The 22946-nt window shown below is 45.0% G+C and overlaps 1 protein-coding gene across 2 annotated transcripts in view; it reads left to right on the forward strand.

Annotated features, from left to right (window-relative positions):
* Positions 1–684: 684 nt before the first annotated feature.
* LOC147630368 (uncharacterized) overlaps positions 685–22946 on the forward strand; it is a 95853-nt gene continuing 73591 nt past the window's right edge. The window contains exons 1-2 of one of the 2 annotated variants that reach the window (XM_086810238.1): positions 685–1179; positions 1320–1460. In XM_086810238.1, coding sequence (XP_086666364.1) covers positions 1087–1179; positions 1320–1460 — 234 coding nt within the window. In that variant the 5' untranslated portion in view covers positions 685–1086. The remainder of the gene's footprint in view (positions 1180–1319; positions 1461–22946) is intronic. The other variant, XM_086810237.1, reaches the window with a different exon arrangement.

Raw genomic sequence — 22946 nt, forward strand, 5'->3', positions numbered from 1 at the left:
GAGAGAGAGAGAGAGAGAGACTCGATTTGAGAGAAATAGAGAGTTAGCGAGAGTAAGAGAGATTGAGAGAGTTAACAACAGAGAGAGCTAGAAAGAGAGAATTAGAGAGAGAGTGAGTGTTGAAGAGAGAGAGAGAGAGTATTAGAGAGAGTTGGCCAGTTCGAGATAAATAGAGATAGTTAGAGAGAGTAAGAGAGAGAGAGAGAGAGAGAGAGAGAGAGAGAGAGAGAGAGAGAGAGAGTGAGTAGAGAGAGAATGAGTGAGAGTGAGAGTAAAATAGAGTGAGTTAGAGAGAGAGAGAGAGAGAGAGAGAGCGAGAGAGTTATATTAAATGTCTTCAAAAGACCCAGTGTTGGAGAGACAGAGAGAGAGAGAGAGAGTTATATTAAATGTCTTCAAAAGACCCAGTGTTGGAGAGAGAGAGAGAGAGAGAGGTATTAACACCGGTAGAATGCAACACGAGGACATATACGACCAACGGTAGTAAGAGAGATTGAGAGAGTTGACGAGTATCGCTCCATTTGGAATAGAACCGAGCAATACAAACGAGCCATACTAAATGGTTGCCTCTATCTCCACGGAAAGTGCTTCTTTTGACATACTACGGAAAGTGCTTCCTAAAGATGTGGCCTTCTTTTTTTTACATACTAATATTACAATCTTCAATCTGCTTTTGCTACTTGGGTTTTGCAGTCTTCGAGTGTGTGCTTGTACAATAAAACATATGTCTCAGTTGGTCCAGCTCATGACCTTCTTATATGCATAGCTTATATGTACATATATAATGGAAAGCACACTTCTACAATTTAGGATCTACTGGTTCTGGTTCTCTGGTTCTGGTTCAGCCTTATCTCAAACTGCATATACATGGTGGATTCAACGGGCATGTCTACTAGATCATCGCGATTATATGTCCATATTTCTCAGAAGCAGTGGTGGCGGATTGGAGAATCGTGCTGAACTAGTAGAACACCTTCAATTGGCAGCTACCATCTAGCTTCTGATGATAATTTCAAAGAACGGTTGAGAGCTAAGGCATTTCAGATCTGTGTGCGTGTGCGCGCGCGCGCATTAAGAGGGGAAGGGATGTTCTCTCTGCTGTATGGCCTGTGGAAGTACCTCTTCAGCAAAGCAGAGTTTCATGCCCTAATTCTGGGTATAGATAAGGCCGGCAAGACGGTAAAAGGTTTTTTTTCTCTCTCAGAAAAGTGACTTTCATTAATCATACAAACGGAGATCCTTTTGGTGAGATCTCAACCAATTCGCTTCTGCGTTTTGTGTTTGTTTTCTGACGACATAGTCTCGCTCCGCATGTGCAGACCCTTTTAGAGAAGCTCAAAACGCTATACTCAGAGCTTGAAGGGCTCCCCCCTGATCGCATCGTCCCAACCGTTGGGCTCAACATTGGCCGGGCTGAGGCGTACAAATCAAAGCTTATCTTCTGGGACTTGGGCGGCCAGGTATGCCCACAAATCACGTTACCTTTTCTAGTCCATCTGTCTGTAGTTTACTGCGCTGTATGTGAGATGGGTCACTTGGGTCTTCCATAGATTGTTCTTTATTTCTCTCGAATCACTGAAAGATTCTCCAGCAGCATTGGAGGAAGCTTCTGTGCCAAACCCAGCAAAGGAGGGTAAACCACTTGCATGCACCCGCCTTCGTGTACCGTTTACAGCCAGCGATAAGCGTGGATGATCTTGCAACCTGTGAGCAGAGTGTTCAGCCCAAGCATAAAGAGGCATATGAGCACTCAAGTGCTTGCATAAAGGGGAGCAGAGAAATCATAAACATCATCGTTTTCAATCAAAGCATGGCGGCTGTGCAGGGCCAGCATTCAGCCCATAAACGTGCCAGCAGGACGGGCAGGGACAGACAAAATGCAGCTAGCAAGGGAACATCATATGTGGCCAGAACCAGTAGCAAAATGCATCAAAGCAGGCCTGCCAGAAGAGAGCGCACCATTGTGAGCATCTCCAATCAACCCGGAGACAGTCCATTTCAGCCCCATACAATCCAAACGCAGGTGTATTTGCTTGTGGTCATATTGTACATTCATTTACCCTTAAAATAAAAGAGGAAACGGTGGGGGGCCTTGAGAGGGTAATGGGACCCAATGTTGTTGAAGATCATAAGATTAACTCTGAGGTCCCACTTCTTTTTCCATCAAAGAACGCTTCCGAATTAAGACGCATGTAGCACACAGGGCATGAGGGCTCACAAAAGGCCTGCAATGTCATCAAGTGTTTCTGTAGGCCCTCTGCTGAATTTGAGATCAATGCTATGTCGTCAGCATAATGCAGAATGGATACCTACACATCACATAGTGTGGAGCCCGGCCCATCAAGTCTGTAAATAAAGTTAGAGATCTCATCTATGTAAAGGCCAAAGAGTGTCGAAGAGAGAGGGCATCCCTTCTTCACCCCTATGGTGCTAGTGATCACATTTGACATGCCTCTTGGGGCTCGGACTCTCCTTGTCTCACCGGCTCATACAATGCCATGACTCCCCCTATCATCTCCACTGGAAGGGCCAACTTCTCAAGGCATCTAAGAAGACGTGCTCGGGGTACAATATAAAAGGCCTTGCGGAAGTCCACTAAGCAGCAATATATTGATTTGCTAGAGATGAGGGCAATGGAGCCTCAGTGTTATATCTAGCCATTCTTGCTTTATGGGGGGCATTGGGACATCCTTTACGCTTGGTGCTTAGTGATTTGTCCCGTTGCTTTCTCACATAATATGTGTAGGCGTGTGGTCTTGCACTCGTCATCATATACCGACTATGTTGAGGCAGAGAACCATAGAGAGGCTTGGAGGAAGAGTGGTTTGTGGAGGGAAAACACATGCAAACTGTATCAAGCAAAAAGGCGTTGAGCTAGGTCATGAAGGTGGATAGTGGAGCAGAAAGACCAAGAGTGGAGAGTTGGGGCTTGAGATGACCTTGATAAACATTATCTAGGTCATGGTGAAAGTGGATCTGTGTAGGTGGAAATGCCAAAATGGGTTTGTTTGGGAAAGATGCATGAGAGCGAAAGACAAGTAAGTGTGACTGCCTTCATGGTTTTCTTTTTTTTGTTGGGGGGGGGCGGTCGAGGATGTGTTGGGTTAAGGTTGGGGAGCCCATCAAGTAGTCAATTGTACTAGAGCTCCCTTTATGGGGAAGACCTCATGAGGTGGACCAATTGTACATGCTGTTATATACGATGAGCCCATGTGCGGCGCCCATCTTCAAGAAAGACCTACCATAGAAGGTAGTATTATCGGAGTCCTGTGATATTCTCTGAATGTCCATGTCCTTGGACCCTAAGATCCAAGTCATGCAAGATGATGGAATCCCCTGTCAAAGTCAAACGGTTTGACTTGATTGCTCCCAGTCCATCCATCGAAGATAGGAGGAGGATGTCCCCCAACCTGGAAAACTTCATAATATCATCATATAGTGCCAAGTATGGTGATTGGACAACATATGAATCTGGCCACAAACTCGACTTGTGAGTTGGCCAATGGGTAGAAGCATGTCCATGTCACACTCGGGCGAGTGTGCACGTGACTTCCCCTCTTGCTTAACTTGGAGCACGGGTGCAAATGATGCACTACTGCTCCAACCTAGTATGAATCGTCTGGCGAACTTACTCTACCCCACACACCAATCCGAACTCCAATAACATGGCTACTAGACTTATTGTCTCCAATGATGTCTTTGCCACTGCCTACTCGAGACCTACCGGCATGGGAACTACCCCCTCTTGCTCTGGCTGCTCAGCTAGGATGGTGGACACCACTACAAAGTCGCTCATCTCATCCTCCTCAATGGATTTGGAGAGAAAATTCTGAAGTTTACTTATTGACTCCTCTTTGTCCTCGAAAACTGGAATGGACTATGGGATGGGTTGTTCTCCATCTGTCTGGATCACCTCCAAGCTTGGAAGTGTCTGCTCTTGTCACTAGCCTGGACATATGAAAGGGGTCTGGTGGACTCTAGGATGTCTAAATATTTGAAAAGTACAAGCTTTGGGAATGGGAGAATATCCTAGAATACAAAGGATCACACTCCTAAAATTTAGGAGAGTTGCCATTTTTGGCCCGACTTCGATGGAAATTTTGTTCGCGTCATTACTCCTGGAATTGAGCAAATACCAAGAGTTGTCAAAGTACCTATGACAAATGGGCAACCAGTTGGGATATTTTGAGAGAGAAAATTTATGAAAGGACCTGTCTCTTAGATTGGGACGCAAGAAAGTGGATCAAAGTGAGACAAGTGGCCTCACACTTGTTACTTCAGCTATTGTGTGGCTCTCCAATTGTCATCATAGCCTTCTCTTTCCATTTTGGCTCATGGGACGCCCAAATCTATAAATTGGAACCCTCTCTCTTCATTAGGAGGAGGCTCTCTTGCTATGCACTAGCCTCTACCACCGTCACAGGCTGCCCTAATGATGGTTGCTCTCTTTCTCTCTCTCTTGAAAGCTGCCATGAAGCTGTTGGAGACTATTTTGGAGGCTTCCATCACGAAGAAATACTGAAGGCAAGGGTATTTGATCATTTTATTATGATTTCCAGTCACCATACTTTTTTGTACCAGCCCTTGTACTTAGTGTATGTACTTGATGTACCAACCCTTGTACTTATACCAACCATTGTACTTCTTGTACCAGCATTTGTACTTGTACCGGTTGAATGGAGAGCTGAACCTTTTGTACCGACTCTATTGCATGAAGACCTGTAGTTTTTGGGGAAGAATCAGTATCCACACAGAGATATATGGATTATATTGTTGACTCGACATTTCTACAGCATGTGTTCCGACTGAACTTTATGGCTGCCTCGTGGTGGCTTTGTTATGGCATTTGTATATGGATAATCTGGCATCTCTCGTGGGGAGAGTAAGGCCCTCAAAGCTTGTACATGATATTTTCTCCTTGGGAAATAAAAAACTCCAAGGAGGGGGGGGGGGTCGGCCCATTCCGGCCTCAGCATGGTGTCTTATGTGCAACATTTACTTCGGCTATGTGGATATGTTTTTATGGTTGTGGTGAATTGCTTGAATGTTTCATTGTGTTGTACATGGTTGAGTGATACATGTCCACACTCCGCACTTCCGAGTTACATTGGTATCAGAGCATTGGCTCTTTCACACTCTTTGTGTGAAGATGATCCTGTTGGGGTATAAACACTGGCTATTAGTGTACACTATAGTTAAAGACACCTGGCCTATTCACTTGCGGTAGCAACCATGCACGAAGCTCAAAGGCAACCGATAGGGAGAAATATCATTTGGTTGACATGGTGGGTTTATGACCCTCACGTCACACGATCGAACCTGGAAAAGGAAAGCTAAGTATACTTTGAGTTTGCAAAGTTGGTGCTTTTGCTACTTATTACGAAACACTTTTGATGTTCACTAACCCTTGTATGCCTGTATAAGAAGAATGGTGTGTTGTTGTTTGCCTTGAGATGGTCTCAGGGAAACATTGTTTATGGGTCCCTTTATTGGGATGTATTATGTTTTTGGCTCCCTTTATTTGGGATGCATTGGACTTATGGAACTCATGGTTATCTCATGGATCGAGGATTTCTATTGGCAGTTGAAATGCCTGTAAAACTATTGGTGGCCAAAATGCCTATAAACTATGGGTAGCATAAATGCTTATGGAACACTAGGCTATCAAGGAGTGCGAGTGATTGTTTTATCTTATTACTTGAGCCCACCTCTCATCCAAGGTGTGTGGTCAGAGTACCAACACGGAGTGCAAGTGGTAGAGTGTACATGATGCCTGGTTAGGAGGGGACTTATGTCTACGCCAAGAGTCATGTGGACTGACACCTTGTTAGTAGAGGACTATGTCTACGCCAAGTGTCAGTAAACTGGAATCTGTTATGCTTGGAACTTGACGGCTGCTCTCAGATCTGGTGGACGTTCTACATCCGCGTGCAGTCAATCGGTCTTCTATTTCTAGGCCCGGTCTTTACATGTGTAAGCATGGAAGCTAGTGGAGAGTAGCATGCGTATGACGTGACAGTGGGAATTGGGGAACGAGTAACTGCTCCTTGGAGTTGGATTTGACTTCAAGTATGGACAGAGAGACATGATTATGATATTTAGACTTATGGAATTGTTTTGTCTCGCCTGTTTATTTGGGACATGATTTTGATATTGGTATTATGGAGACTTATTTAGTCTTGCTTGTTTATTTGGAGCATGGATTCTTTCAGTTATTTTTGGTTCTCGTCTCGCCTACTTGATGGGACATGATTATATGGCTTGAAACTTAAAGTTGCGGACAGTTTTTAAGCAGCTGGGTAGGATGTCACCAACTTGGATATTTCTCAATATGACACTGGGAATTGGGGAATGAGTAACTGCTCCTTGGAGTTGGATTCGACTTCGAGTATGAACAGAGAGACATGATTATGATATCTGGACCTATGGGATTGTTTTGTCTCGCTTGTTTATTTGGGACATGATTTTGATATTGGTATTATGGAGACTTATTTAGTCTTGCTCATTTATTTGGGGCATGGATGTGAGCCCCTGCATTGGGATGGATTATGTTTCTGGCTTCCTTTATTTGGCATGCATTGGACTTATGGAACTCATGGTTCTAGTATTTCTATTGGTGGCCGAAAGCCTGTAAAACTATTGGTGGCCGAAATGCCTATAAACTATGAGTAGCAGAAATGCTTATGGAACACCAAGCCATCAATGCTTGCGAGTGATTGTTTAATCTTATTCCTTGAGTACCAATATGGAGTGCAAGTGGTAGAGTGGACACGATGCTTGGTTAGCAAGGGGCTTATGCCTATGCCAAGGGTCATGTGGATTGACACCTTGTTGGCAGAGGACTATGTCTACGCCAATTGTCAGTAAACTGGAATTTGGTATGTTGGGGACTTGATGTCTGCGCTTAGATCCAGTGGACGTTCTACATCAACGTGCACGGTCAATCGGTCTTTTATTTCTCGGCCTGGTCTTGGCATTTGTAAGCATGGAAGCCAACGGAGAGTAGCATGCGTTTGACGTGACACTGGGGATTGGAGAACGAGTAACTGTGCCTTGGAGTTGGATTCGACTTGGATTATGGACAGAGAGACATGCTTATGATATGTGGACTTATGGGTCTGTTTTGTCTCGCCTATTTATTTGGGGCATGGATTCTTTCAGTTATCTTGGATCTCATCTCGCCTACTTGATGGGACATGATTATAAGGCTTGAAACTTAAGGTTGCGGATAACTTTTAAGAAGCTAGGCAAGATGGCACCAGCCTGGACATTTCCCAATATGAAAGGGATCTCGTGGACTCCAGGACATATAAATATTTGGAAAGTACAAGCTTTTGGAATGGGGGATTATCCTAGAGTACAAAGGATCACACTCCTAAAATTTAGGAGAGTTGCTATTTTTGGCCCGACTTCGATGGAAATTCTGTTTGCGTCATTACGTCTGGAATTGAGCAAATACCAAGAATTTCCAAAGTACCTATAACAAATGGGCTAGCAATTGGTATGGAAATTCTGTTTGCGTCATTATGTATGTCTAGAATTGAGCAAATCCAAGAGTTTCCGAAGTACCTATGACAAATGGGCTAGCAATTGGGATATTTTTAGAGAGAGAATTTATGGAAGGACCCATCTCTTCAATTGGAACATGAGGCAAGAAAGTGGTTCAAAGTGAGACAAGTGGCCTCACACTAGTCAGAAAGTGGATCAAAATGAGACAAGTTGCCTCACACTTGTCACTTCAGCTATTGTGTGGCTCTCCACTTGTCATCATGGCCTTCTTTTTCCATTTTAGCTCATGGGAGGCCCAAATCTATAAATTGGAGCCCTTTCTCTTCAAGAGGAGGTGGCTCTCCTTCTGCACACTAGCCTCTACCACCGTTATAGGTTGCCCTAACGATGGCTGCTCTCTCTCTCTCTCTTGAAGGCTATCCATGAAGTATACCGGCTGTTGGGGACTGTTTTGGAGGCTTCCATCATGAAGAAATATTGAAGGCAAGGGTATTTAATCATTTTATTATGATCTTCAGGTCTCGTACTTGTTGTACCAGCCTTGTACTTGGTGTACCAGCCATTGTACTTGCTGTACCAATCGTTGTACACCTGTTGTACCGGCCACTGTATTTGCTGTACCAACCCTTATACTTGCTGTACCGGCTGAATGGAGAGCTGAACTTGTTGTACTAACTCTATTGCATGAAGACCTGTGGTTTTTGGGGAAGAATTAGTACCCACATAGAGGTATATGGATTATATTGTTGGCGCGACATTTCTACAGCATGTGTACCGACTGAACTTTATGGTTGCCTGATGTTGGTTGTGTTATGGCATTTGTATACGGATAATCCGGCATCTCCTGTGGGGAGAGTAAGGCCCTCAAAACTTGTACATGATATTTTCTTGTTGGGAAATAAAATACTTGGGGAGGGTGGGGGGGGGGGGGGGGGGGGGGGGGGGGGGGGGGCATCCTGGTCTCAGCATGGTGGTGGTGTCTTATACGCAACATTTATTTCAGCTATGTGGATATGTTTTTATGGTTGTGGTGAATTGCTTGAATGTTTCATCGTGTACATGGTTGAATGATGCACGCCCACACTCCCCACTTCCGAGCTACATTGGTATTAGAGCATTGGTTCTTTCACACTTTTGTGTGAAGACGATCGGGTATAATTATTGGTTATTAGTGTACACTGCACATTCATCCCCAGATTCTACTCTTTTATGGTGCCCATTTGGTCCCTTTTGCATGGCCCTTGCTTGTGGGCTGGCCACCCCTTTTTCTAGTATTTTTCTAAGATTTTTCCCAGCTTTTCTGGCATTTTCCAGTCGGCCTGTCTAGTAGCTCCAGTCGGCCTGTTTTGCAGCTCCAATCGGCCAGCTTACCCCTACTATAAATAGTGGGTGCTGGCCTCTCATTGTTTATTTAGTCTTGTACATATTTTGCTCTCTCACTTATGAGACTTGTAGTGTCTCTTGCTTGGGACTGTTTTGCTTCAGTATATTCAGCATAGTTTTCTCCATATCTCTCTCTCTCTTGCACTCTCCGTTCAGCACATTCTAGTGCCACTCTGCTTCTGCTTTGTGTACTCTTTCATGGTATCATCGCTCCCGGATTAGCAACCTCTTTGCTGCCCCAGATTCAGCACTGTTTTCAGGACCCTCTCCTTTGCGTTTTCTCTCAGATTTGCAGCCCTTTGTTGCTGCGTTTTCTGGACAGCACCTACTAGTCTTTTCGCCTACAGATTGGCTTCATCAACACAGCCATCAAGTACTTGTTGACTGGCGTTTTCTTTTTCACGTGGAGATTGGCCTGTTTTTTCAGGACAGCAGCCTTCTGTGTGCTGCGTTTTACCTCCAGTGGGCTTTCCCCTTTGCAGAGGGGGTCTGTGGTGTTTCAGGCTTTGGTGGCACCCTTGGTACCTGTGGAGGACACTTCTTCTTCAGAGTTTGTGCATTTTTTGAGATTGAGCCCAAGCTTTTGTGATGGCTGCACTGTGGCGTGGATCTTTGGGATTGGCTTGTTACACCGGCCAATGCCATCCCTCCCACCCTTGCGTCCGGTGGTGCCACTCAGTCACAGATTGATATTTGGCAGTCGAATGACCGATGCATTTTCTCCTTTCTGATGTTGAACTGTTAGGATTCTGTTCTCTCTCATGTGCGTACAACAGATGCTGCACATGAAGTTTGGAACTTTTGCAAATCTCTATGAGATTAAGTCCGGGTCGGATTTTGGCGTTGGAAAAGCAACTTATGAACTTATCAGTTTCTGCCTTTCCATCTTTATCTGCTTTCATCTCGAAGATGAAAGATCTCCGGGAGGACGAGCTTGCTGTTTGTGGCAAGGACATCTCCATAGAGGACATGGCTATTCGGCTGCTCTCCAAACTTCCAGAGAGGTTTGATGCATACTTTCAGTCTCTTGTTTCTTCTCCTCGTCCTGTTCCAATTACTTGGGAGGAAGTTCTCCCCTCCGTTATGCAGATTGAGTCTCGCTTTGAGGAGCGGACTGGCTCCTCTGGTGGCCCTGATGGAGCTTTGGTAGCATGAGATAAAGGGAAGAATCAACAAAAGAAAGGAAAAGGGGATTCTGACAAGAACTCCAAGGATTCCGACAAGGATAAAGACAACAAATCTTCAAAGAATAAGGACATTGAATGTCATTATTGTGGCAAGAAGGGTCACAAGTCACCCCAATGTCACAAGAAGAAGTGTGATGAAGCAGCAAAGAACTCTTCCTCAATGGTGGTGTCTCAACCCAAGAAGGATGATGGCATTCTTCTCTTAGCAGGTACTCGGGGTATACTTGCTCTTGTGACTTCTTAGTCACGGTCTTGGATTGTTGATAGCGGTGCTACTGCTCATATGACACCCCATCGAGATTGGTTCGAGGACTTCACTGCCAGATCAGGCGAGATCACTCTTGGTGATTCTTCTTCTGTGCCACTGCATGGTCATGGCACTATCCCCATCTTCCGTTTTGACGAGGACAAGAGGTACTTCTCTGACGTTCTGTATATTCCAGATTTAGCTTTTAACCTTTTGTCAGTGAGTGCTCTTACAGCTCAGGGTGTGGAGGTGATCGTTTCTCGTTATGAGATTACCATTCGTGATAAGGTGACTGGTAGCATCTTGGCTCAGGGAGTCCAAGATAGTGGTCTCTACAAGTTGACCGCTCTGCTTTCTTCTGGTGCTTCTTCTGCTCTTTGGCATGCTCGGTTTGGCCATTTGAGCTATTAGCTTCTGCAGACAGCGAGCTTCGAAGGATGGGTTGGTTGAGGGATTACCGACCATCAAGGCTTCGTCTACTGCTTGTTCCTCTTGTTTACAAGGGAAGCAACACCGAGCCGCATTTCCGAAGGAGGCGACACATAGATCTTCGACATCACTTGCTCTCATTCATGCTGACTTATGTGGTCCTATGAGTACCGCGTCTTTGAGTAAGGCGTTGTATGAAACCGATCCCGTCAAGTGGGAAAGACTCCGTTGGACACCCACACGCTTAATAGCACAACTTTAAAACCACAAATTTGAAATGGACAACTTAAAACAACTTGAAATTTAAATGAAATGAAATGGAAAGATGGACACCAGCACTGGGGCCGGAACGGGCCGACCCCCCCCTCAATATATGATATATTTATTGGGAGTATTTAATGAATACAATGCTCCATGGGTTCCAAGAACCAGATAATGTCCATGTACATATGAAAACAGTACCAAACAAATAGTCTCGAATTTCGATGTAGAAAACTCGAAGCAGAACGACCACTAGTGTGGTCCAATCTCTACGGTCCTGTGCTTTCACTGGACTCCGCGGAGAGCGCCTCACTGGTGTTCCGAGACCACGCACAGACAGGCGCTCTCATACTAACGCCTGGCTCTCCCGATCTCAGCACCTTTGGACCGAGGTTCGCCAATATAGCTTGGACAACCCGGCACCGAACGGGTGTGGCCGTAGAGGGATGAATCCTTTAACAGATTTAAACATAAAATACTTTACTGGAATCTGAAATTCACTTACTTGTAGATGGTTGATAGAAAACCAATACTTGTGGTGTTTGTGTAGAAGATGAAGCCACCCTTGTTGAAGAAACAGTTGCCTTGTGGTGAACCACCAAGACAAGAATCACCGCAAAAGACCACCACCGCCTGCTGTGAGAGAAGGAGCACAACTTACTGGTGGTGGACAATGTTCTAGAAGCAAGAGGCCACTTGTTGGTGATGCACACGCAGCCTGTGAGTGATGGACACACAGCCGCCGCCTGGGGGAGCAATTCAGTAGTAGCCTTGGTGTGCAGTTTAGTAACGCCTGGCTGCAGTGCACAGCTGCCTGGGGGAGCAGTAGAGTTGAGGCGTGGTCTTCAGATGGTGGCAGCCGACTCTGTGTAGGCAGAGCATGTGATGGGCGCCTGGCTGGGAGGAGAAGCAGCCGCCAGCAGTCAAGGTGTAGTCGCCTGTATGTGAGGTGAGCAGCCGCCTGTAGTACAGTACAGCCAGCCGCCTGGGAGAGAGAGCAGCGTGGAGTAAACAGCCGCCTGCAACAACACTCAGCCACCTGTAGAGGCAGGCGGCGCAGCCAGCAGCAGAGGGTACTGCAGCAGTCGCCTTCAGGAAGAACATGCGCCAGAGGGAGAGATGGTCGCCGGTTGATGAATCAACGCCAGATAGAAGCGATGATGTTTTTACGCTTGATGGAGGGAGTCCTTTTTAATAAATTAATGTGGAGTTTTACTTTGGTGATACCCACGCATGCATGTGGGGGAACTAGTGGGGGTAGGTGACCATGCCCACCCCCACACTCACTTAAAAGTGGGGCTCCCCACCTTGGCCCCTAAGTGGGTGCCCACTTTTAAATAAATGTGAACACCTAACCTTATAAATTAAAGGGTTAGAATATAAAACATTAAAACAACAAGTGCGACATACTTACCACTTGTTCACATGCACCAAAACTCGTCAGAATACAGAGCAGACTTCACGACTCACTGGCAGGCGTCCCCGCTCAGTAAGTAACACGTCAAGCAGGCAAACACACAAATACATGTCATGCGAAGACAGTTTCAAACATGCAAATCATGTGTGCATGTGCAAATAGTAACATGGACATATCTCCCGTTCATGGAACAAGTACAAAATATCTGTCGGCACAAAACTGGCACGACAATAAAAACATAAAAACCTGGTCTTCCTATGGAGTGACAGTCCCATAGGTAAGACACAGTTCCAGGCACGAGTCTCCCTATGGTGTGACAGTCCCATAGGCAAAACACGGCACGAATACGGGCTCTTCCATGGCGTGACAATCCCATGGGTCGAACACAGTCCAGGTCATACACGGGTGGCACTGGTCTGGCTCCCGTCCATACGACACCATCCTGCTAACACACGGGTGGCACCAGTCTGGCTCCCGTCCATGTCAGCAAAATACTGGCCTCTTCACACGAGACACCGGCCTGGCCTCAAGTGAACGAGACGCAAAAACTGGAGATGGACCAAATGGTCGGCCAATTGGTGACATCCCCCCGGGCTTCTAAAGAGTTGACCTCAACTGAAAAGCCTCAAGATATGCCTGCAACAATTGTGGATAATTTGCAAAATAATCCTCATTTACCCACTTGGCATCAATAGGCAAATAATTCTTAAACTTCACAAGGTATCTCCTGGAAAGCTTTCCTGCAGGTAGCTTTCTCTCCTTGTGAAAAACAATCTATTCTGGCTGGAGGATCTCCTCAAGCTCTTCAATCTCTGGCGGATCTTCTGTGACAGGCTCATCAGGATCTGGCCCCACATATTTCCGAAATAGACTCACATGAAAAGCATTGTGAATCTTCCAATGACTAGGTAAAGCAAGCCTGTAGGACACTTCATTGATTTTGTGAATCACCTTGAAGGGTCCATAATAGCGAGGAGAAAGCTTAGGATGTGATCCTTCTCGTCCTGGCCTCTTCCGAAGCCTAGCCTTCTCAAATTTCAGCAATACCCAATCACCTTCTTTGACTTCCATGTCCCTTCTATGCTTGTCAGCAGCCATTTTATGCTTATCCTGAGATCTTGCAATGGCTGTCCGCACCTGACCAAAGGCAACATCTAAGTCACGAACATATTCATCAGCTGCAAAAATCTCATCTGGGTGGCAATACCACTCTGCCATAAATAATCTCAAACGGAACCTTTCCTGTGGAAGCATGGATTGTATTGTTGTAGGCAAACTCAACAAGTGGAAGATACTTCTCCCATGCACTCTTTTGATCTGCCACATAACACTTCAATAAATCCAACACGGCTGAATTTGCAGCTTCACTTTGGCCATCCGTTTGGGGATGATAAGCTGATGAAAACTCAAGTTTAGTACCCATATTATCAAACAAAGCCCTCCAAAATAGGCTTGTAGTCCTGGGATCTCTATCCCCAACAATGGATTTAGGCATACCATGATGCTTGAAAATATTAGCAAGAAAAAGCTTTACCATATGATCAGCTTTGATGGTTTTCTTGACGGGCAAGAAATGAGCTTGCTTGCTAAACCTGTCTACAATAGTCCAAATAGCATCATTCCCATGCTGGGATCTAGGCAAATCCATAATAAAATCCATCGTGATACTTTCCCAAGGTTGCGAGGGAATAGGCAATGGCTGAAGCAAACCTGGAGGCTTTTGTCTGTCAAATTTCACCTTTTGGCAAGTAATACATGCACGCACATAAGCCTCAATGTCTTTACGCATGCTTGGCCAAAAGAAGTACCTCTGAATCATGCGAGTAGTAGGCATAATTCCTCTATGACCAGCATAAGGTGGAGCGTGACATTCGTCCATAACCTTTGGACGCAAATCCTTCACCACACATAGGCAATTATCCTTCATGAGATAACCCTCGTTGATAACATAAGAGGCATGTGAATGACCAGCCATCAAATCAGTCCATATATGGCAAAAATCAGCATCCAAATGATACAAATCTCTCATAGCAGATAGATCTCCATGAGAGGCCACTGAGACTGCAGCAACATAAGGCCTCCTAGATAGTGCATCGGCCACCACATTTTTCTTTCCTGGAGTATGCACAATCTGAAAATGAAACATGGAAAGAAAATTGGCCATTCTCATCTGCTTCTCTGAAAGCTTGGTTTGAGATAGAAAGTATCTCAAGCTTTGATGATCTGTCTTGACTACAAATTCAGCCCCAAGAAGGTAGTGTTTCCAAATCTTTAAGGCGTGAATTACAGCCAAGAGCTCTTTCTCATAGATATCCATATGAAGCTCAGCATCATGCAAACGACGGCTCTCGTATGCAACTGCATGCCCTTCTTGATTTAGGACAGCTCCTATGCAATCACCACAAGCATCACATTCAACCACGAATGACTTGTGCAAGTCAGGAACAATCAATACTGGACCACATATGATCGCATGCTTGAGCTGCAAGAAAGCATCCTGTTCCTTTGAAGTCCATTTGAAAGCAATTTTCTTCTTCGTGAGATCATGTAGAGGAGTGGCAATCATAGCAAAATGCCTTATGAAACGCCTGTAATACGAACATAATCCAGAAAACTACGTACTTGATGTACGTTTTGCAATTCGGGCCAATTCCGAATGGTCTCTATCTTTGCAGGATCCATTGTAACTCCATCCTTGGATACAATATGTCCGAGATAATGAATCTCTGAAAGGAAAAACTCACTTTTCTTGGCATTGACGAAAAGTTTATGCTTCCGTAACTCTTCGAACACTGTGACCAAATGAGTTCTGTGCTCCTGCTCATTCTTGGAGAAAACCAAGATATCATCAAAGAAGACTCCTGTAAACTTGCGATGGGGTCGGAATATCCTATCCATCATACGATATAAAGTAGCAGGAGCATTGGTGAGACCAAAAGGCATTACCAAGAATTCATATAATCCGAAGGCTGTCCTGAATGCAGTCTTATGGACATCTTGTGGCACCACGCGTATCTGGTGATAACCACTCTTCAAGTCAAGTCTGCTAAAGCAAGCTGAGCCATCAAGCTTATCCAAGATATCATCAATACGTGGAATAGGAAATCTGTTCTTGATGGTAAGCTTGTTTAAAGCTCTATAGTCTACACACATACGGAATGATCCGTCCTTCTTTTGAACAAGAAGCACAGGAGAGCAGTAAGGTGAGGAACTGGGCTGAACCAAACCTTTCTCTAAAAGCTCGTTTACCTGCTTCATGATTTCTTCTTGTTGTGCAGCACTCACTCGGTATGCGGGTTTGTTAGGTGGAGAACTACCTGGCACAAGATCTATACGGTGATCTTCGGGCCTTTGGGGAGGTAATTCACCTGGCAATGAGTCAGCAAAACAGTCGTTGAATGCATTAAGAAAATTCAGCCTATCATTAGACATAGCATCCACATTTTGATGATTTGGCACAAGACTATCACGCACAAAAACCAAGTACGCTGAAAGACTCTTTTTCATTGCTTTATTAATTTGGATGTGTGATACAACTGGGATGGAATCCCCTTCTTTGCCAGCATCAATAAAATGCATGTGGCCTTTATGCATAAAAGAAATCATATTAGACTTGTAATCTTTGCGGGGCTCAAGCCTATGATGCCACGGCTTGCCCAACAATACATCACATCCATTCAGTGGAGCAACTAGGAAATGCTCATTATCAAGGTAGCCCTGGATATGGATGCGCAACTTCCCTATCAAAGGGGTAACCTGCACCTCTTTACCAATAAATGCAGCTTCGGCTTCAATCTGAGGTCCCATGTTTTCAACCTCAATACCCAATGCAGCTGCCATTTGCATAGAGATGAAATTGTCAATTGCACAGTCATCAAACATGAAGAGTGCGGGCTGATCCTTGATTTGCCCCCAAGCCTTGCAAACCATACGCTCTTTTGCATCATGACCTGCATTACCTTGCACATCAGGAACTGCATGTACATTAGCTTTGGTGTGCTTGTCCTCGTGCTTTGATTTGCGATCTGGGCATTGCCGAAACATGTGGTCTTTGCTACCGCAAGAAAAGCATTTTCCATCCTTAGCATATTGCTCTCTTTGCTCTGGGGTTAAGCCGAATTTGTTCTTCCTTGGGCCCTGTTCTTTAGATGTGTTATTTTCAGCTTTACCACCCTTGTAGGGCTCCCGGAAGTTCTTTTTAGGTGGCTGTCCACCGCTTGATCTTGAGTACCAATTGCTCCGTAGCAAGAGTAGAAGCTGTGAGTTGTTGCAACGTATGTTTCGGGTGCAATTCAATACCCGATCTATATGCAGGTTGCAATCCAGAACGAAACTTCCTCTTTCTTTCATCCTCAGTGATTTGCATAAAGGGAGTCACTTCCAGCAACACTTTCCAAAATTTGTTAACATACTGTTGCACACTTTCATTGTCTCTTTGTTCCAGCCTGTCCCACTTTTGAGTGAGAGTTTGCTCTGCATTGGGTGGCAAGAACTGAGCATAAAATCTATCCTTGAATTCCTTCCAAGTGGAGATGGGATCCTTGGTGATCTTTTCAGTGATCCACCAATGAGCAGCAGTCCCTTTCAAAAACATGCTAGCATGGCGCACCTTTGACTTTTCTGTGAAATCCTCATCGCTAAAAGCAATGTCGAACTGTGCCACAAATGCTAACACCTTAGAAGCATCATGTTCACCATGAAAGACATCAAATTTGACAGACTTATCACCTGCTTTGAATTCCTTGAGCTTCCTGGCATGAGGCTCATGGTCTTCTCTTTTTCTTTTCCCCTTATCCAATGGGGTAGCCCTATCTGCATGGGCTCCATGGGCCGTCATAGAAGCTTCATGGGGCACGGTGGCATGTGCTCCACAAACTCGAAACTCAGATGCATGTGACTTACCTGCATATGGCATTGTCTCTCCATGAGACAACTCAGAAGGCAAAATTTTTCTGGAAGTAGACCTGTCACCATGAGATACATATCTTGCATGCATGTGACTTTCATGCCCTCCATGAGCACTGGCATACATATATCTATCAGGCTTTGTGCCTTGGGGAGAAGATGCATGTCGAGAGGTGACAGTCACCTCTTCCTTTTGCATAAAAGATTTCAGCCTCTGGGATGCGGGATCTCCATGCTTCAAACGAGGTGGATTTCTGAATTTCAGCTCTCCGTCATCCCCCTCTTTGATATCACCTTTGCGAAGGAGATAGGCAAGTGCCAACTCCCTTGGTTTCTTGCCCACTTCACGAGCCATTGATTCAAAAGTTACATCAACCATAGCATCAGCCTTCCTGGCTTCAATAGCACTTTGCAGATGTGGATCTTCATGCAAGAACTTTAACTCTTGCTCTTGAGCCTGCAAAAGTTTTCTCATATGTTCCATTTCAGCCCTCATAGCATCAGGCTCTTGTTCAAGCATAACTGTCTTTCCTGGAGACAGTTGACCCTTTGATTCACTATCAAGAACCCTTTCAAGGGGCTTGTGCCTACCACGCAGGGCATCAGACCCACGAGAGGCACTAGAGGGACCCCTCGAATTAGGCACTTCCAAAGGGTTGCCTTGGCTGTCCATTGTGTTCAAAGTTTGCTAAAAGCGGGATGTCCAGTACACAGGTTCGTTTCCCCACTAGGAAGAGGGAAACAACCGTGCTCTGATACCAATGAAACCGATCCCGTCAAGTGGGAAAGACTTCGTTGGACACCCACACGCTTAATAGCACAACTTTAAAACCACAAATTTGAAATGGACAACTTAAAACAACTTGAAATTTAAATGAAATGAAATGGAAAGATGGACACCAGCACTGGGGCCGGAACGGGCCGACCCCCCCCTCAATATATGATATATTTATTGGGAGTATTTAATGAATACAATGCTCCATGGGTTCCAAGAACCAGATAATGTCCATGTACATATGAAAACAGTACCAAACAAATAGTCTCGAATTTCGATGTAGAAAACTCAAAGCAGAACGACCACTAGTGTGGTCCAATCTCTACTACTATGTACTATAACTTATGGGCTTGTACAGACTATAAGGGTGGGCATAGTGCCTTTACCCCAACAACCTCCCACTTAAAGGCAAAGTGCCCTTAAATGAAGGAAAAGAAAAAATCAGCATGTACATGATAATATACAAGGCCATATCAAGGCTGAAACTGGCCTCATCCAATGCCCATCAAGTGTCTGCAATGAGCAAACCGCTCCGGAGGCAAACTCTTTGTCAACAGATCAGCCGGGTTGTCATCCGTGTGAATCTTAACAAGCTGAATTTGCTTGTTCTCTATCACCTCTCTGATGAAGTGATACTTCACATCCACATGCTTCGTCTTTGCATGAAAAACAGGGTTCTTTGTCAACTGGATGGCACTCTGACTATCACAATGCAACAATGGAATATCCCCTGTATAGCCCAAATCAACCACTAACCGAGATAGCCATAATGCCTCCTTGCAAGCCTCTGTGGCTGCAATATACTCGGCCTCTGTAGTAGATAAGGCAGTGCACTTCTGCATCCTGGATATCCATGACACAGCACCTCCTGTGAATGTAAATACATAACCGGTAGTAGACTTCCGGTTATCTGGATGACCGGCATAATCCGAATCCGTGTAACCATGCACTAATGCATCCTGTTTGCCAAAACAAATGCACAAATCCTGTGTGCCCTTCAGGTATCTCATGACACCTTTCACGGCTTCCCAATGCTTCTTGCCAGGGTTGGCCATGTATCTAGAAACCACTCCCACTGCAAATGCAATGTCCGGCCTAGTAGCAACCATGGCATACATGAGACTACCACAAGCTGAAGCATACGGAATCTTGGCCATATCAGCCCTGTCACTATCCGACTGTGGGCTGTCCATAGCACTGAGTTTCACATATGGAGGCAAAGGAGTACTAGTCTTCTTCCCCCCGTCCATATTGAACCTCTGCAAGACTTTGCCAATGTATTCCTTCTGAGACAAATACAACACATGCTGATTTCTGTCCCAAAGTATCCGCATACCCAAGATGTGATTTGCATCACCCAAATCCTTCATATCAAAGGTTTGATGCAGCCTCTGCTTCAAGGCATCCATCTCCTTACGAGATTTCCCGGCAATCAACATATCATCAACATACAAGATGAGGATCAATAGACTGCCATCCAAAGCTTTCTTGGTGTACAAGCAGTGATCTATGTCACTTCTCCTGAATTTCTGAGATTTCATGAATGTATCAAATTTATGATACCATTCCCTTGGTGCCTGTTTGAGCCCATAAAGACTCTTTTTCAGCTTGCATACAAGCTTCTCCTTTCCACTCACTGCAGAAGCCTCTGTGGCTGCAATATACTCGGCCTCTGTAGTAGATTTTGCATCTGGTGCAACTTTGAGCCTGTAAACCCACTTGCATGGCAAAACCTTCTTGCTTGCAAGCAAATGCACCAATTTCCATGTTCCATTTTTGTGCAGAGAATCCATCTCTGACTTCATGGCACGCTCCCAAAGAGCCTTGTCTGCCCTCTGTAAAGCCTCCTTATAACATGAGGGCTCCCCACAGTCAGTGAGCATCAAGTAGTCAACCCCTGGAACAAACCTGTCAGGGGCTCTGGAGGGTCTAGTGGACCTCCGTACCCAATGACCATCATTTGCAGGTTGCTGTCCAGCCTGCATATCACCCATTGGTGGCTCCTGTTCCATGCCATAAGGCTGAAAAATCATGCCCGGTATCTCCTCTAACTGTGGTATATCCATAGGGATATCTTCTGCCATCTCTGGCTGTCCATTTGGACCATTTTCAGCACCATTTAAGGGCTGGTTTTCCTGCTGTAATGGCTGATTTACAGCCCTTTGTTGTTGTCCATGATGTCCATCATCATCAAAGATGACTCTGCCAGGCTCCTGTTGCCTTGCAGGCTCCTTATACATGCATGTTTCATCAAAAATGACATCATTGCTGCGTATGATCTTTCTATTCATGGGATCCCAAAGTCTATACCCCATTTCACCTCTGTCACCATATCCTAGGAATATGCATTTGTGAGACTTAGGATCAAGTTTGGTGCGCATTTCCCTGCGTATGTGCACGTACGCAACGCAACCAAACACTCTCAAGTGCTTGTATGACGGAGGCTTCCCTGTCCATACTTCCTCTGGCACTTTCCCACCAAGCCTCGTGTTAGGTGACCTATTTATAAGGTGAACGGCTGTCATAACAGCTTCAGTCCAAAAACCATGAGGTAATACAGCATGTGACAACATAGAACGGACCTTCTCCTGAATGGTCCTGTTCATCCTCTCTGCTGTCCCGTTTTGTGGAGGATCATAAGGAGTAGAGAGCTCCCTCTTGATGCCTTTAGCATCACAAAAGTCCTGAAACTGTTTGGACATGTACTCTCCACCATTGTCGGAACGCAAAGCTTTCAGTGTTTTGCCAGTTTGATTCTCAACAAGAGCAACAAACTTCTCAAACACTGAGAATGTATCACTCTTCAAACGAAGAGGAAAACCCACACCTTGCGTGTGGCATCATCTATAAAAGACACAAAGTATTTTGCCCCTCCCAAAGAAAGCTGAGGCATCTCACATACATCTGTATGCACAAGCTCTAACTGAGCATCTTTTTGTCCAAGAGCTTTCTTGTGGGGGCACTGTAGTTGCCTACCATATATACAATGCTCACAAAACTGAAAACTTGAAAACTTTAGAGAAGGCAAGTAACCCAAACGAGACAATTGCTCCATTCCCTTGACACTCATGTGTCCCAACCGGCTATGCCACATAGAAATTTCCGGCAGCTCGGTTGCATTTACATTAGCATGGTGACAAACACCTGCATGCATGAAGTAAAGAGTGTCCACCTTAGAGCCTCTGGCAACAACCAGTGAGCCCTTACTAATTTTCCACTTTCCACTACCAAATGTGGTAACATAATCAGCATCATCAAGCTGTCCAGTAGAAAGCAGATTCTTCTTGATCTCAGGCACATGCCTGACATCATGGAGCATAAGCTGTGAGCCATCTGAAAACACAAGCCTCACATCACCTCTGCCAAGAATTTTGCATGCATGGTTATCACCCAAATAAACCACTCCTTCATTGCCAGCAGTATACCTGACAAACAAGTCTCTGCAACCTGTGACATGAAAGGAGGCACCTGAATCAATGATCCATGAGTGCATACCATGACCACCTGTAAGAAGTGAATGGGCATCAAGTGAAGAAGTAAATAGGACCTCATCCTCACTGCCAGCTGCATGTGACACATTGATTTCTTCAATCTTGACTCCACTTTTGCCCTTTGGCTTTACATCTTTGGCTTCATCTTTCTCTTTGTCTTTGCCTTTTCCCTTTTCCTTTTGATCATTTTTCCATTTGTAGCATTGCTTTTTAATGTGTCCCTTCTTGCCACAATAATGGCATTCCAAATCCTTTTTGGAGCGAGACTTGCTCCTTCCCCTTTCTTGGCTTTTCCCCCTTTGCTGGGATCTCCCATGTGCATTCATTGCATTGGACTTTCCAACAGAGTTGTTTTTCCTGTTCATCTCTTCTTGAAGAAGAGCACCCTCAACATCTGCATATGACAGCATAGCATGCGAATTGCTAGTGGCTGTCCTGAATGTGTCCCAACTCTCTGGCAAAGTGCATAACAAAAAAGTGGCTTTGAACTCATCGTCCATCGCCAACTTTTGATTAATGACCTGGCTGACAATACCATTAAACTCATTGAGATGGGCTGTCATAGAAGCCCCTTCCTTCGTCTGAAGACCTATGAGTTTCTTCAACCAATACACTTTGCTTGAGGCACTTTGTTGGGCATACAAGTCCTGCAATCTCTGCCACATTCCCCAAGCTGTCTTCTCTTCACGAATGCTGAAAAGTAATGAGTCTGACACAGACAACATGATAGTAGATCTTGCCAGCTCATCCATATCTTCCCACTCTTCAGCAGTAAGAGAAGCGGGCATTACACCCCTTTCTTTGATAGGCTTGTGCTGCTTTTTCTGGAGCAACACATTGTAGCACTGGGTTTGCCAAATATCATAATTATGCGAGCCTTCAAGCTTCTTGATGTGAAGCAATGAAGAGCTCTCACCTGTGGTTGCCATAGCAATATGCAACCTGTCAATGCCTGACTCCCTGCAAAATGTGCAAACACTGCACCAAAAGCACACAAAGTGCTCACAGTTTTTTCTCCCAAGCTTTATCTCCCACTGCGGAAGCACAAATGCAACTTTTCTCCCACTTTATGTGATGAAATCACCAAAATCTGGTTGCTGCAGATTTTGGACAGCACCTTAAATGTGCTCTATTGCCCTTCCAAAGTACTGTACAGCAGTACCAAGTGCTCACCAATGATGTACCGAACCTGTACCGGCAAGTACAGCAACTGAAATTGAACCTTTTGGTCACTCAAAACAGTGTACAACCATGCCAAAACATGCACAAAGCTGTGCCAAATCTGTACCAGCAGGTACAATAGCAACAAATGCTCCCCTGGCTGTCCAAATGAGTGAAAATC

Source organism: Cibotium barometz, chromosome 16 (genome assembly GCF_041138505.1).
Source record: "Cibotium barometz isolate CiBa-2024 chromosome 16, ASM4113850v1, whole genome shotgun sequence".
NCBI lineage: Eukaryota > Viridiplantae > Streptophyta > Polypodiopsida > Cyatheales > Cibotiaceae > Cibotium > Cibotium barometz.